Source organism: Labeo rohita, chromosome 13 (genome assembly GCF_022985175.1).
Source record: "Labeo rohita strain BAU-BD-2019 chromosome 13, IGBB_LRoh.1.0, whole genome shotgun sequence".
Classification (NCBI taxonomy): domain Eukaryota; kingdom Metazoa; phylum Chordata; class Actinopteri; order Cypriniformes; family Cyprinidae; genus Labeo; species Labeo rohita.
This window is the reverse complement of record NC_066881.1, coordinates 3,459,872-3,477,085: the sequence shown is the minus strand read 5'-3', so window position 1 is coordinate 3,477,085 and position 17,214 is coordinate 3,459,872. Positions and strand designations below refer to the sequence as shown.

Below are 17,214 nucleotides of genomic sequence, written 5' to 3'. Positions count from 1 at the left end.
CTGCCATAGACTTGCGGCGGAAGAGGAAGAATAATAACGCCAACGGATACAATAGGTGCCACCGCACCTTCGGTGCTTGGCCCCTAATAATAGGAACGCCAACGGATACAATAGGTGCCATCGCACCTTCGGTGCTTGACCCCTAATAACGCCAACGGATACAATAGGTGCCACCGCACCTTCGGTGCTTGGCCCCTAATAATAAGAACGGCAACGGATACAATAGGTGCCTTCGCACCTTCGGTGCTTGGCCCCTAATAAGAACGGCAACGGATACAATAGGTGCTTGGCCCCTAATTACAGATGGAATTACAAATAGGTATTTTTAAAAATATAAGTACAATGTAAAAACATGTACACAATAAGTTCATTATACCAAATTATTAATTTAAATGTAAGTACATAGTAGTTAAGGCCACCTAATATAAAGTGGGACCATATCATCTTTTCATTATGCGTTTTCTTGACCCCATTTACGCTGAATTTCGACTGTTACGCCCGCAACGTGCGTGTCCCACTCCTGCTAAAATTCTAATATTTTATATAATTTTCACACATTAGGGAGCAGCTATCAATATGCAGGGTATTTAAATGGCTTTTGAATAAGCACTTACTGTTCACTTTCACAATCACACGCACTTTGTGTAAAGGGAGAACATCTTGTGATTATAAGATATTTGTCAATGATCAGGTGCAAGGTGCATCAAATCAAGCACTCCATAATCACAGGTAAACTCTCTGACCAGTCAGATGTTTGTCGTGAGTAATGTTCCACAAAAGAGCTATGGTTTGCGGACAGTTATAAAAGTTGATGTCACAAATATGCCTTTTGAATATGCTGTGTGAAATCATTGTCCTGTTAGCTTGGAGAGCTTTATTTTCCCTCTTTAATACGTTTTGTCAATTGTTTTGTTTACTGGTCTAATTCTTGTTTCTGGTTTCTTTGTCTAAGAAACATTGCATATGTTTTCGTCAGTTATTTTACCTATGGATTGCTGCATTTCTTACAGATTTCTGCTCATTCAAAATTGGATACAGATGAAGTAGCACTGTAAGATGCTGTAAGATGGAAGACGGATTTGTTTTAATGTGCTACTGAGAGAGCGATTGCATGTGAAAAAGTGTTGTTCCTGTTTAAATTTTGCTTTCACCTGAAAATATTCAGTATTTTAAAGGAACAAAAAAATTCCTTGATAACTATAACTTCCAGTTCATGTCTATTGGCGTCGTCATAGCCTTCACATTCTTTCTGATTGGAGTGGTCCATCTCCATCAAGTTAGCTAAATATGTTTGTTATGTGAGTTCTTGCTAAATATGTAATTATATAAAGGGCCATTTGCGTATATTGTACTCGTCGTAGAGTGGTGGTGGAGTGCTCTTGGAGCGTGTGAAAACCACAACAGTCCGACTTTTAACAAATATGTTCCTGCCTCTATTCAAAATCACACCGCCCCGCAATCTAAAGAGTGCTTTGAGTGTCTGGAAAAGTGCTATATAAATGTAACTAATTATTAGTATTATTAATTGCTAATGCTACTCAACCAGGCCTCATCCCCTCTTTTTTTATTTATTTTTTTGTTTGTTTGTTTGTTTGTTTGTGTATACCTTGGGAGAGAACTCTTTAAATGAGGGATATTCTGACACATACAAAGAAAACTGGAAGAAAACTCAAAATGGAATCGAGGTGTTTGGGGAGTTTAGGAACAGTGCTTGCTGATGCACTGAGGAACGCTTAGTTAAGGGCTTCAAGGAACTCCGTTTGGAGTGGTCTTTGTGCTTTGTAACGTTACACATCTTTAATTTCAAAAATGTATTGATAAATAGTTTGATCAAATTTAAGTGGGCAGTTTTATCCAATATATTTATTAGCATGTCACATCATTTAGCAACATGCTAATGCCAATGAAATCAAACCTCAAATGCAATTTACGCGTAATGCTAAAAATGGCAGTTAGCCATTAACTTGTTGAGGGGTTAGATGGTAAAGTTGTTCAGGGGAACTGTGTTGTCATGTTTTTCATGTTACATAGGCAATAACTATTTCCAGATGGCAAAATATTTTCTTTGGAGTTGTGACAATTGTGTGCCAGCCCTCCAGAGATTTTATGGCAAAATGAATGGCATGCTTACATGGGTGTGTACCGAATCAACAGCTTGCTTGTAGTTTCCTGCTGTTTTATTTAAAATGACAACATACTGATAGCAGACTTTATAGAGACAAACCAAAAAAAGATTAAAGAAGATTAATTAAATGAAGATATTCTAAAATAGCCAACACACACACACCCATGACAACACATCAATTCTGTGAATATGAATATTAATATAGCAAGTAGAGGTCTTCACGGGTTTTAAAATTCGTATCAACCCGAATCACTTCTTACCTGAACCTGACGTGCATAAATAAATTGTTTTTAAAAGAAAAACCTGACCTGAGACAGACCCGATTTGACTCAATGGCATTTAGGCTATATTCGAACCTGACTGGGCCCGAACATAAACAGCATTGATGTGTGCACAGCCTGCATCCCCGCAGTCTGTCAGGAAAAATCCTGGTGATTTGGCCGCTGCTCCATTACTTTTATTTATTCATTTAGGCTACTTATTTTGCCTACCTGATGGATACATGTTCGGAGTCCAGTTGTGAGCAGTGGATTTGAAAAATAAACGTGATAGTTTGATAAAAATTAAATCGACAGCCTAATAAATCATGGATTCGCTCATTCATTCATTCATTCATTCATAGTGTTGTCTGCAACATTTACCTCATCTCCATTGAAGGGCTTCTGCACACAAAAAAGATAAGCCCTGCATGAACATGCAGCGCAATAAAGCGAGTGGATTTTCCGATAGATCTCATACCTATAAGCTAAGATGGATTTCTGTGTGTGAAAAAAACACTCAACTTTTTAAGTCAACTTCTTCCTGTGTGTTTCTTTGTCACTCTCAAAGAACGTAAAGCAGTCCTGCCTACTGATAGCCATGCAGATATTTACTCTGTACAAACTGTATAGCAAAATTCTACCATCATACAGCATATACTGTAAAACGCGCACAAAACTTAAAAACAGTCTCAAAACTCCCAGGTTTAAAAAAAATACAGGGTAATTCTTCACCTGTAATTCTGCTTCTCTCCATCAAGGAAGAACTGCTCATATTTTGAAAAGGCTGTATTCCCCTCCCAGTCTGTCAGATCTATCCTGAGCACATATTGTTTTTCTTGTGTCAACTTGTAGATGATTTCATTCCCCAGCCAGTGTTCACCTGAGATGTCTCCAAACCCCTGAAGTGGAAATACAGAAAGTAAATGTTTCATAGTAGTGCACATTTTGTCAGGAGAGTGAAAATGAGGATATAAACACCATTAAATTCTTACCATTGTGTAATTTTTCCATGTTTGATGAAAATCAACAAGGCCATTGAAGCGCTTCTGTATTACTGTCCATCCACCTCCATCTGTCTCCATGTCACAGTAGGCCTGGAAACAGAAATGGTACATTTCTGTAATTTGAAATCATTAATGCCATTCTATATACACTCTCATCTCATGCCAGGATTTAACATAAATAAATCTTTCTCAAAATAATGCCTGGCTTCAATTACTCCTAAAGAACAGTTTCTTAGAAAATGGCTCTTTGTGCATGTTTAGAACTTCAGTATAAGGTTCACTCTAGTTTACCCTAAAATGAAAACTCTTATTTAGTCACCCTTATGTCTTTCAAACCACATATTATTTTAATCCTTTTTTAAAACACAAAATATATTAGGCGGAAGTCCATACTTTTCTATTTAAAAAAAAAAAAAAAAGAACAATCAAATAGCATATATGTATACGTGTATGTGTGTGTGTGTGTGTGTGTGTGTGTGTATGTATATGTATATATATATATATATATATATATATATATATATAATCATTTTCTTTCGTTTTATTGTTGGGCTTTTTACAGTGTACACAGGTATGTAGGGGTTAAGTTGGGGAATGGGATTAGGATGTGACTCAAACTTTAACCTGAGTCTTTGTCAGGCAACAGCACATACAAATGCCTATCCACTTTTGTTGTATGGAAAATAGTGACTTTGACATTCAGCCTTCTGTGATTCACTTATAAAAAAGAAAGTAGTACATGGTCAGAACAACACAAGGGTAATTAATGAGAAAATTTTCTTTTTTTTTTTAATAAGTTATGTTTGAATGTCACTGCACTTGGCGTAAGGTTATAGAGGTTACCTTGAACTGCTGTTTTGTATCGGATATGGTCAATGAGTAGACCCCGCTTTCCTTGTTCCCTAAATTGAATACTGCAGCACAGTCATTGTACTGATCTGGGTTGTCCTGCATCATTGAATTGCTACCTGAAAAAAAAGAAATGTCTTGATAAGCCATACTGGACCGTATGCCAGAAATTGGATTTACCTCATGGCTATATAATGTTTAAAATATTTTGGTTGGTTGGTATTTTTGTATATATGGATTCATATCATTTTGAATTTTGGTCACACTGCCCTCCCTTACTTACCGTTTTTGTGCAAATTTCACAAGGTTACTGTCAAGTTTTAAGAATAGATTTTCATGATCACTAGTGCCTTTATAGTTTTTTTTACTGAAACTGTTTAACCGTGACTAAGCATATTATGTTTATTGTACTCCAGTGAAAATAATCTTTTTATGTGTCTCTGTCTAACGGGTTGAACTTTTTCCCCAAACATTTGAACAGCTGCTGGTGAGCTGGCATAATATTGTTTTTGGTGTTTATTTTGCCCCAGGTCCCATGTGTGAAAACATTTGAAATGCTGATGCAAGCGGATGGTCACTTACCCACAGAGATTGTGTGGATTAGGTTGTTGACAGTATTTGTCAGTTCTTGCTGCTGTTGCTTCATTGCAGAGTTATCGGATGAGGTGCGGAGCAGTTGTTGCTCCATCTCTTTCATGATGTTAGTCTGCTTTTCCACCAGTTTTTTGAGCTGTTCCTTCTCCTCTTTGAGGTTTTCTAGCTCTGTATTTCTCTTTCCTTCTATGGTCTCCACTCGTTTCTCCAGAACACTAACAGGAACCAAGAGAACAGGCTTTGAAAAACACACCTTTTTAGAGATTAAACTTTCTGAAAGGAGTCAGCAATGTAAAGTATGAAGAAAAATGTTTGTGACTTAAGAGTCATCGGATGCAAACTTTTACATGTTGTCACCATTGTGTGTTGGCAGTGTATGTACAAGTCTACCTTATAATGATAAAAATCCATGCAGTGGTTTTTAATTAATCTGTAAAAATAAAATCCCCTTTTTCAAATCGAGTCATTCTCAGATGCCTGTCGATGTGGCGTCACACCAGCAGAGCCCGCTCCCATGATAGTTGATTGACATGAGCGTCTTACCTCAGATCAGCTGTAAAAGTCTGACCTCCATTGTTTCAATGCCGCAGCAGGGATGCAAGTTAGACAAGAATATCTCCGATTGAGCGATTGAGGTGTTCTGTTGCTGGATGTAACAATGAACATAGTGGTCGTCATTTAGTCCCGACATTTGAGCCGCTGAAGATGCAGTGGATTACATTTGTTTGTGAAGGGAATGCGCCTCCCAATCTACATAAATGCGTCTATGTTCGTGCAAATCATTCGTGATCCAGCTTAACTTACAGCAGAAGTGAGTATAAGGGTTTTTCATGAATCTCTGCAATCACCTTTTCTAATAACGTGTTATTACTTGCTAGTTAGCAAGTTTCGAGGCTAAACACGCTAAATGCGGCTAAAGTAAACACTCTCTCAGAGCAGCACGTCACTCCAGCGGAGTGGAGGGGCGAGCAGAGCTCATTTGCATTTAAAGGAATCGCTCAGAATGGGATGATTTTTGCAGAGTTCATTTTGACAAGGTAAAAAGGGCGTTGTTTTGCACAACCATTGAGAATTTTAAAGAATCATATCAACTTGAGGAAAATGGGCATCCGATGAATGGTTCTTTATATACTTAAAGCTTAAGTAAAGCAAATTAAAGAATTTGTAGAGGCAAAGTGTGGTGGTGTTTATCTAAGTACAGTGCCTATAGAAAACCATCATACCCTGTGAAAACCTATACCTTTTGTCACATTACACACTTAAAATTCAAATAAATTAAGTCTAACTTTTTTGAGCTGCATGTAAACATTATATAACCCATTATACAACCCTCATCATTAAATTAAAATATTGTTTTAAAAAATTCTGGTGTTTTATTAAAAATTAATCTGTGAAACGCCTGGTTTTGTAGAGGTGATCAGCCACTGAGAGTATACAATTATAAACTTGCTCAGATGCAAGCAATCAACTTCCAGAGTAAACACCAGCCTATCTGACATCAATGGTAGCGGTGTTGATTACTTCATAATAAAAGCAGCTGTTTCTTGAAGATTCCAGATTTAGTAGTGCATGGTATGGCAAATAATTCACCATGGTTGGAAAAGTTCTTTCAAAAGACTAGTAGAAAGGCACAAGTTAAAAGAAGATTACAAAAACATTTCAAAGGCTTTAGCTGTCCCTCAGAGTACTGTTCAGAGCATCATTAAGAACTGCAAAGTGTATGGCACCACCAGCACATGCCTAGATCAGGCCGTCTGTCTGAAGTGGATGACAGAGCCAAGAGGACATTGATAAGAGAAGCTACCAGGAGGCTAAAGGCAACTTTGAAGGACTTACAAGGCTTTATGGCTGGGTTTGGTCAGTCTGTGCATGTGACGGCTATCTCTCAAGCTTTACACAAAACGAAAGAAGCCTTTCCAAAAAAGTGTCATACTCAGTCTCATTTGCGCTATGCAGCAACACATATGAAAGAGTCTGATACCTTCTGGCAAAAGGTGCTATGGTCTGATGAGACCAAAATTGACCTTATTGGACTGAACTCCAAGCGTTATGTTTGGTGAAAAGCAAACACAGCACACCATCCAAAACACACCATATCTACTGTGAAGCATGGTGGTGACAGCATTATGTTGTGGGGGTGTTTCTCTTTAGCTGGGACTGGGTGATTGGTCAGGATTTAAGGGAAAATGGTTGCTGCCAAGTACATCCAAAATGTTCTGCTAGACAGCTGAAGATGTGCAGGTCATTCAATTTCCAACACGACAATGACCCTAAACACACTGCCAAAACAACAACGAAATGGCTTAAGGATAAGACGGTGAATGTGCTTGAGTGGCCAAGTCAGAGTCCTGACTTGAATCTAATTGAAAATCTGTGAATGGCTTTGAAGAGAACAGTCCATTGCCGCTCACCACAGAATTTGAGCAACTGAATTGGAGCAACAGACCTTTATCACAGTCCGGGTGTCTTCACATCCGGCTCCGAATAGTAGCATAAAAGAATTTCTGCTTGTATTATTGTCAATGAACAGACGCCAGTTTACTGAGGAAAATTAAACTAATTTAGTTGTACTTTGCAATAAACGGCAATATGCAAAACTGTTTATTTTTTACTGACACCTTACTATGTACGTCATCCTTCATTTTAATGTGTAACTTTATCTAATCGACGCAATTGTCAGCGCTGACACTGTTGCCTATCATGAAATTAAATGAATAGCAGCCTGCTGCTCAAATTACTCCCGCAGGAATAAACGGAGTGATTCATGTTTATTTTTAATATTATTTTGTTTATTCTGGCAGTATATTTATTATGATTTACCTCCCGTTTTTGTACAAAGTATAATGCTATTCAATAAATGCACTCAATCACGGAAGATTTGACTCATTTATGATGATCAAAATTGTTTTAAAATAATCATCTATAGGCAGGAAGTATTTGTTTATTTAAACAACTTTATGTAATTATTGAGGACTGCATCGTAAAGTAAGTGCATGAAAAATGTGAGCATTATTGTTGAACATATGTTTGGTATTTTTAGAAGACATAGCTGTGTTGAATTTTACATAAATAAATCACAATTCGTGCTATGGGAAGTTTTTTTTTTTACGCTACTATTTGAAACTTCCGCTTTTCAAACACTGAAGTGTGATAAAGAACCATTCTGCAAGGAAGAATGGGCAAATGTCCCCCAATCATTTTTTTTTCTTTTGTGTTGTTGTAAGATCAAAATTGTAAATAAAGCTGGAAAAGTTATTTGGAATGGGGTTTGATTTCAGGCTGTATGACAAATAAAGTAACTATTTCGAATGGGTATAATGATTTTCTCTAGGGCACTGTAAGTCCAATTAATAGTTTACCTGTTTTTTTCATTCAGTTTGTTGATTTCATTTATCTGCTGTAGAATTTCTTTTTCCAGTTTGCTGGTTGAAATGGAGTTCTCAAGAAGCTGACGTTCAAGTCGAGTTGTTTGGTTAATAACCTAAAAATGAAAATGACAGTGTGTTTCCCACAGAAAGTATCTTAGATAAGACTCTGCAAATCAAGTAACTTGTAATGTCATTTTCAAGAGTCAAGTCACCAATTCCGTTATGCCTTAAGTAAAAAGCCTTAAGAGTATCAGATTTTAACATTACTTGTTTTACACATACTAGTTGTAGACTCAAAGTCTAGTTCTCAACATCTGTGAGAAATGCCAGTGAAGTACAAGAAACCGTTGATTTGTGTGGAGAGCAATCATGTCTTTCTAAAATGAAAATAAAACTGAACTCCTCAAAATTCCAATAAATCAAAGTCGACACAACAGCCTTAAACATCTAACAAGTCAAAAAGAGCATAAGTAAACCAATATCCATTGGAAGGTCTCAGCCATGTCCTCATCTCACATATGAAACAACTGAGATTGACAACTACCTGCTAATGCATTTGCGTAAAGTAGCCTTGTTGACAAGTTTGGGTGACAAAGGGCAAAACTTGCAAGGTATAGTAAACACTAATAAAGACTAACTTTGCTGTTTTACTGAGCATTAGTGATTAAAGATAATTAATTACAGTAAATAATTATATTTACTAAAATACTTTACACATCTGGTTTTGACCATATACATCCAGCCACAGCCATTATTTTTTCTGGATGTAGCCAGTTGCTCCTATTACAACTTCTGTGGTATAAATTCTGTGTGTGTGTGTATAGAATTATCAGAATTATTAAAAACAAAACAAAACAAAAAAAAAAAAACTATGTAAATGCTAATGTAAAGCCTGATGTATAAACGTTGCGTACGCACAAAATGGGCATTTTGTTTTGTTGAAATAACTATTGTTTCTTAGTTTTTTCAGTTTTGTACATTAGGGCTGTATGTTACATCTAATGTAACAACATTGTTGTTTATTAATGTTTATTGCATTATTTCAGCATTGTTTTACTGTGTGTTGCCATCATGGTGTTTAGTGTTTGTGTGAATAACACTATGCACCTTTTATATATGTTAATATTTAAAAGTTGCTTGTGATGGGCTTTGGTTCATCATGTGACTTTCTCATCACCACCTGCTTTTGGTGGTTATTAGTGTGTTATAAAGGTAAATTTTCAGATGATAATTTTATTTACCAAATTATAAAAGAAATTCTCTCTGTTGTAGTCACACTTGTGCATGTGTGTGTGCATGTGTGTGTGCCTGTGTGTGACTGAGCATGTTTCTGCCACTTTGCATTTATGATCAGTATCAGACATTTATTTCTGTGTGGAAAATCTTTAGATTTTTGTCAGATTTATTTCTATAAAATCAGAAATCTATTTATTTATATTGATACAAATTCCATCACCACCTGGTCACTTTTCTTTAATAATGTCTGAACTTTATATTAGCTTTTCTAGTATTAGTTTTTTGCTGCTGTATCAAAGTTAGAATTAAAAATTGTAAGTTTCCCTAGTATTTTTGGTGTCATACATGGTTTATACAAAAAGAACCAGCAAACATTTTGAAAGGGCAAATTAAACTAAACCACTGGCCAAACCATGGCAGAATTCAGGAGTCCTGTTAGTTATTGATACTTAATCCACGCCTGCTGAATTACACAGCGAAGTATCAGCCCTTACCTGTGCCTCAACAGTAGTGATTTTTCGAGATTGCTCTGCTGTCTGACTTAGGAGACTGGTCCCAATCTTGATCATGGTCACTGTGTGGTTTTGCACCGCATTATTTTGAATTTGGGCCATGTCTTGTTTGATGTTCTCCTGGATGTAGTTCTCCAGCTGTGGATGAAATCAGATTATTTGACTTATTTGAAAACTTTTGCATCTGATGTCAATGATGCCACTATCTGCTATCTTGTTTTCCTATATATCACATCACTATCTGCATCCTTTAGGTGAGAGATGATGTGCTGCTGTTATTAGATGCTTAATGTAGGTTTTGCAGATGTACATACAATTTTTAGAAAATACAGCCTCAGTCACTGAATTACAGAAATGCATACCCTGAAAAATGTTACATTGTCGCAAGACATTTAATAATCAAGGAAAGTTGTTTGTAGAAATTAACTTTTTTTTATAAATTAGGTTTTCTTGAGCTTGTCTCAATGAAGTGCAGCACATCATCACAATTCTTCCTCTGTCAGCAGATGTGGCAAAAGCTGTGTAAGCTTTTCAAAATAAATGTCACTGTATACACAGGTGATAATGTCATCTGAAAAATGGCTGTTGTTTGGAATGTGTGAGACTGTTAAGTCTTGTTGGTAAAATGTTCAGTTTCTTGAGCTTTAGTGCTGAAATGGATATTTTGTATGTATGACATATGTACTGCTAACAGCAGTGTTAGTAAAGAATTGTAACTAGTATTTTGTCTCATGATCACCATGTTGTTGGTGTTTTTTTTTTTTTTTTTTTTTTTAATTAAAAGAAGTTAGTTGCTATAAATAGTGCTGTGTTGAGTGTAAGTCCTTGTATGTTGTCTTTCCTGTATTGAGTTCCTGAAACGAGCCAACACTTAAACAAACAGGATGGAAATGATGAGTTTTCATCCTCGATGCAAACATTTCTAGAATGCTAGAGGAAAAGAAAATTGCAGTGGCCTTTCCCACTGTTTGTTTGTTTGCTTATTTGCTTTGCTAAGTGTGGAAGACCAATTACTACTACAGTTTGGCATGAATATTTTTGTATTTGTGACTACTGTAATCAGGTTAATGTTGTTTGCCTTCCTCTTTTGATTCGACCACGCCTGTTTTCTTGAGCCACTTCACGTGAAGGGTATTCATCACATATAATCAGAAATACAAGCTAATCTAATCAGTTGTTTACTCCAGCTCCAGACGGTCCAACTAGGTGGCTTGTTTCTTCTGCCTGTTTGTGTAAAACTGGGACCACATACTTTAACATTTGTTTTGCTGGCACATATGAATAGCACCTTTGCCACTTATGATTTAGATATCCCAATAATATGAGATTCTTATAGCAGAATTCTTAACAGCCAAATAGGGTGATTTCCTCTGACTTTAGCTTATGGTCTTAAAATGGACTGCTAAGAGGAAGAGCCCTTCTTCTGACATGTAGATTGTTCGCTTTTTCTGAAACATTTTCCCCTTCGTTCACTTTATTTTTTTACAAGGCAACGATTTAAAGCTTACCAAAATGCTTATACAAGTCACAACTCCTATCTCTTTGGTTAGAGTGCACCTGTTTATAATACAGGATCCATCAAGATGAATTGACAAGTTAAATAGCTGATTTGATCTGCACTCTAACTTTGTGTGTATATGTGTGTTTTACAAAAGAAATGTGTTCTTCAAAGTTCCATGTTTAATTCTGTGTTTTCTCTTTGTATTTAACAGTAAAATTTACTAGCAATTTATGAGTGAAAACTGTTTTTACATTTTTTTTTTTTTTTTTTTTTTTTTTTTTCAGGACAGTGTAGTTAGAATGCCCGCAAAATCTTTTATTTCTATATGATATAGTTAAGCAATATCACAGAAGCAAGCATGCTTTTTTGACTTCATACAGCAGTTCAATAAACAATAAGCTGTTAATATGAATTTATGCACAGTTTACTGTATTTCAGCAACAAAAATAGTTCCAAACAATGTTGCAACAGGACTGTTGTGCATCTTAGAGCAACACACAGTGGGGTTTCATTTCAGTATGAATTTGTTTTTAAATTAATCAGTGATTCCGTAAGCCAATCAACTTGCTTCGTGCCTGAAAGAATAAGCAATCGGTTGAATTAATTAATTACTCAGTGACTCGCTCATTAAGACTGTCATCTTCTGGAGTTCTTAGTTTCATATATGAAGTACTATTTTTAAAATAATGATTGCATATTTCAGTATTCCAAATATTATTTAAAACATTAATTAAAACAAACAGATGATGCATACATCTAATAAAGTATAATGAAAAATGACTGCTGTGTGAACTAATCACCACACACAATATTACTGTCCATGACAGGCCAAAACCAGTCAAGGTTACTGGTACAAAAAATATGCTTAATATTGTGGAATTAGCATTAGTTACAAAAAAAGAGATAGATTTATATATATTTTTGTCAATATTGCACACCACTGTATAAATAAAAGGGTATCAGTTATAGCAAGAGTCAAGGCTGCGTAGGAACAGCATTTTTGCAGCTGTTTTGGCAAAGAACAATGAGAAGAGGTGCTTTTTGGCTTTCAGCTGCAAGAAGTATTGTGCTCGCCCACAGAATCAGACACTGCTTACCACGAGTAAACTGTTTCAGAGTTGGTTTACAGTCAGGGTGAGACCACCTCATTCAGCTGATCTTAGACTGATTCCTATTGTGTGGATATGAGCATGATTTCTGTGTTGCCAATAATGAATAGAACTAGGGGAGGAAACGTGCTAGGTTCTGAAACAAATGCTTGAATTCAAACTAAGGGTGTCACATCTGGCTTGTTTAAAGCAGGAACAAACAGTTAGAACTTTGGTATCAGGTCAGCTCAGTTTAGAGCACAGGTCCTTTGCAGGCTGAAAGTGCTTATGCATTCCAGCTTTTTGAATTTGGTAAAAAGAAGCTTAGGTCACTTCATATAATAAAATATGTTTGACTACCTCACTGATGCTATTGAAAGCAAAGATGTTTGTTCATTTAAACCTAAGCATTTAATGTTGTTTCTGATTTTTAGCTGCTTGATTACAATGCTCCATTGTGAGAAAAACAACTTATACAGTTGTCTGGCTTTAAATTTTGTTTTGATTGGTTGGTGTGAGTTTGATTCTAACACCCTGTCCCCTCTTCCACACACAAATTAGCATGTGCATTCTTCTGTTGTGAAATCATTGCAAAAGATGAAAGAGAGATATAAAAAAAATAATTATTTTTAGTAAGTGGTAGCATGCAAATTATACATCATCAGTAATGATTTGCAAGTTAGTACAGTTGATTTTATACCAACTCAAACTGTATTGTAGTCCAGCTGTACTTCTGACCACTTTTTTAAACAGACTCTGCTACAATTCCATTAAAGTTTAGAAAACTGCTTACAAAGCAATAAAACAAACCTAACTCTGGCAAGAAACTCAAGTCTGAAGGTGTCCTAAAATATAATATCCATTCTATGTTTAAAAAACCACATCTACTTTCTCTACAGTGATATACAGGAGAAACTTTGTACCTTTTGCAGCCATTGCGTGTTGTTCTCCATAATGGTTTCTAGTTGTTCCAATCTTTGCATTGAGCTGTCATAGTCAACCAGGTCATCTCGTTGCACTTGGCTGGTGTAGGTGCTCGAAGAGCCTCCGCAGTTCTGTGGTTCTGGCAGCAGAAAGGTGTAGCTGCATGGCCCATTCTGGATCTGGTACTGCTTCTTTCCTGTTGCGTCTGAATTGGTCGTAAATGTTTCCCCAACACTAAAGCAATAACTTAATAGTAATAGAAGCCCGGCGTTCAGCATATTTGTTCTGAAACTTAAAAACTACTACCTGTACAAGTAAATATGTTCCTTTTTCCCTTATTATTAGAGGTCTGGATGTTGTAAGAATAAAGACCCTGAGCCTCAGTGTCTACATGCAGTTGATTCTCCTTTTCCAGGATTGTGTTCAAACTATGTGTGAGCTTGGTTTATATGCCATCAAGAGTAGGAGGAGGAGACAGTGTCACAGAAGCACTAATAGAGTATCACTTGCTCCCAGGCTGCTTGTACTTATCCCTCATCAGTCTAATAGGCTGTTTTCTTAACGTAGTCCTCTGTGAAAGGACTGAGACTCCTCCCACGATCCGTGGCCTCTGTTTGAAAAGTGCTACTTGGTTAGAGGAGGATAAAGAGCTCTCCAGCCAGACAGGATCTCTAATTAAACTCTTCCTGCTGGATGCTCCCTCTAGCCTGTATCTGCTACAATGAAAGCCAAGACAGTGGGTCCCGCCGGTGGGAGAGGACGAGGATGCAATAGTTGTATTTGTGTTTTCTTAGAGGGCTGCTACAGGAAAAAAAAATGCAACTCAGGATGCAGCTGTATAATTCAAGTAATGCAACTTCAGCAGTGTCCACCTCACAGCATATGTCGAGATGTGTTTTTTGCTCTGCTTTTGTCCTGCTACATTCTCTTCTTCAAAGCACTGGTCCCCCTGAAAGTTTGAAGAGAGATAAATAAGGGGTCTTTTAGTTGTCTCTAATACTATCATTTCTAGACCATAATTTCCTGCCCTATATCTTGAGTACAGTGGGATCCAAAAGTCTGAGAATTTTGTCATTAAAAACTGGAAATGAGGTTTTAGGTTTTTTAAAAATATAAAATGATGACTGGTAAAAATTCCTCAAAAATTCTGTAGATATTTTAAAACTGTTGTGAGTTTTCAGGTTAACTTCTTACTCAGATTATGTGGTTATGATTTGTAATGAAATGATTTGTATTAAATGTTGCAAAACAGATGTATGTTCAGTGATGATCTCAGGTTTTTTATCCCACTGTATGTCTGAAATAGGTTTGAGGAGAAAAGTTGAAAAGCAGCTTGTTCATGCAAGTACTGGTTTTGATTAAGCAGTCATTTGCAGTTCTTAATGAGAGTCCTTCACATGTGATTTGAAAAGAATACCTGATCTCCATTAAAGCAGCTAGATATATTTATCTATTGTCTGATGTGAAAATACATTTGCATTAGTTTCTGTTGTTGTATGTTCTGTTTTCATTTTTTAAGTTTAGTTTAAATAATTCTTTGTTACAGTAATTTTTATTTATTTTATTTTTTATTTTATTATTAAAAAAAATACACTTTTCATTTATTTTTATTTCAGTTTTATTTATTTTATTTCAGTTTTAGTTTAGTACATCAAGATAAAATGAAATGAAATTACTAACAACTGAAATATCAAACAAGGCATTGTTTTGTAAAAAGTGTTAAACCAATGTCTTATGATTAATTACAAGATGTATAAGAAGTGATTCTGCAATAGTATTGAAAATGTAAGAACAGAATACTATTAGGCAAGTTTGTCATAGCATTTCCTCATTTCAGATGATCACAGTATAAAGCTGACATGGAGGAAGGGGAAGGCAGGTGTTGAGGGAGGAAATAATTCCGCTCAGAGGATGTTTTGTCTTTTAACCCCTTGGGTGTCTCCTGCTTGGATATCAAGTTCTTGTCGTCACTTCCATTAACACCTGAGAGAACATTGCTTGATGATGACCATCAAAGCTTCTATTCGGTCTAGAGTGCGTCACAGTTTTCACTGGAAATGTAGACAAAAAAAATTCCCCCAGCCCCCCACCCCCCATTTCTGGTAACACTTTAGTATAGGGGACAACTCTCCCTATGAGCTAGTTACTTATTAGCATGCCTATTATTAACATATTGGCTGTTTATTAGTCCTTATAAAGCACCTATTCCACATGACCATATTCTACATCCCTAATCCTACCCAATACCTGAACTTAACAACTACCTTACTAACTATTAATAAGCAGCAAATTAGGAGTTTGAGGCAACAGCCGTAGTTAATAGTTTTGTTAATAGTGAGAATTGGACCTTAAAATAAAGTTTGACCACATTTCTAAAACTTTAAAAATCCTCCTCAGTACAAAAAGACAATTTACTTAAAAAAAAAAAAAAAAAAAAAAAACATTCTGTGATTCACATAAATGGAACCTAATCAGTGTTTAGAAACATATGGTGCCTTTTCACAGCAAGGTAATCCTAAAGAGTTGAGACTAAAATGTTTTTTTTTTTTTTTTAATTAAATTAAATACTTAAATAGGTCAACCTGATAAATCTGATAATTAATCGATCATTACACATTGCCATATTTAAAATTAATTCCATTATTTTATTTTATTTTTTTATTTTATTCTTTTTTTTCCAGTAAAATCAGAGCAGAAAAAATGCAAAGGAAGGCCTGTCCGTCGCTCAGGTGCAGGGACTGAATCATATCTCTGCATTACATTGCGTGGGAGGGCTCCTGTTTGTGCTGGTCATTAATGTCATAAGGAAGTTGCAGGAGGAAGGACATTACACAATGTCCTTATTTTTCTTAAACGAAGTTCACAACGTGCATAAGCTGTCTCTTTTATTCTGATGAGAGGGTTTGTCATTTGCAGGTTTGGAAGACTATTTTTAGGGCCCAAGCCACCAGGGGTGTAGAGCCCTATTGTTTTTCCAAGGATTATTGATTATTTCTAAGGATAAATGGACAAGCCCTATTGATCCCCTAAGGATTATTAGGGCCCAAGCACCACGGTGCGAGGACTCTCTTGGAATTGCTCCATTTATTATTATTATTAGGCACGGCACGCATGTTGCAATCTGCGGTCATTAGGACACAGTCGAGGCTGGGTCCCATGCATGGCGTAGGGGCTGTACAGCACCAACTGTCGGAAAATTTGCTGCATTTCTCATACATGCTTGCATTTTAACTCAAATTGTAAAACTTGTGTATTAAATAAATTCATTGCACACAGACTGAAGTAGTTCAAGTCTTTGGCTCTTTTAATTGTGATGATTTTGACTCGCATTTAACAAAAACCCACCAATTCACTATCTCAACAAATTAGAATATCAATTTGGCGTGGCATGATCAGTCTGTGGTACTGCTGAGGTGGTATGGAAGCGTCGGTTTCATTGGCCTTCAGCTCATCTGCATTTTTTGGTCTTTTGTTTCTCATTTTCCTCTTGACAATAGCCCATAGATTCTCTATGGGGTTCAGGTCTTGTGAGTTTCACAATTTGAGTTGAATTTCTGAAATAAACTTTTCCACAACATTCTAATTTATTGAGATGCACTGGTAGATCTCATTGAGCTGAACAATGTTTGCACTGGATGTCATAGGCTCCGCCAAACAGGAAGTGAGCACAGGACAGGACTGAGTGAGAACAGGACTTTGTAAATAGCGCATGCAATGAGAATTTTTAAACTCCTCCTAGGTTTTACATTCAAT

General features: G+C 36.2%; 2 protein-coding genes across 3 annotated transcripts in view; one reads left to right on the top strand and one right to left on the bottom strand.

Moving 5' to 3' along the window:
- Nucleotides 1-13,988, bottom strand: part of angpt2a (angiopoietin 2a) — a 25,110-nt gene extending 11,122 nt beyond the window's left edge. The window contains exons 1-7 of the mRNA XM_051126730.1: nucleotides 13,461-13,988; nucleotides 9,931-10,086; nucleotides 8,192-8,313; nucleotides 4,821-5,047; nucleotides 4,233-4,357; nucleotides 3,378-3,479; nucleotides 3,118-3,284 (exon numbers count right to left, since the gene is read on the bottom strand). Of these exons, the coding sequence (XP_050982687.1) occupies nucleotides 3,118-3,284; nucleotides 3,378-3,479; nucleotides 4,233-4,357; nucleotides 4,821-5,047; nucleotides 8,192-8,313; nucleotides 9,931-10,086; nucleotides 13,461-13,739 (1,178 nt within the window). The 5' untranslated portion in view covers nucleotides 13,740-13,988. The remainder of the gene's footprint in view (nucleotides 1-3,117; nucleotides 3,285-3,377; nucleotides 3,480-4,232; nucleotides 4,358-4,820; nucleotides 5,048-8,191; nucleotides 8,314-9,930; nucleotides 10,087-13,460) is intronic.
- The window catches only part of mcph1 (microcephalin 1), a 114,997-nt gene that overhangs the window by 76,021 nt on the left and 21,762 nt on the right, over nucleotides 1-17,214 (top strand). The window lies entirely within an intron of this gene.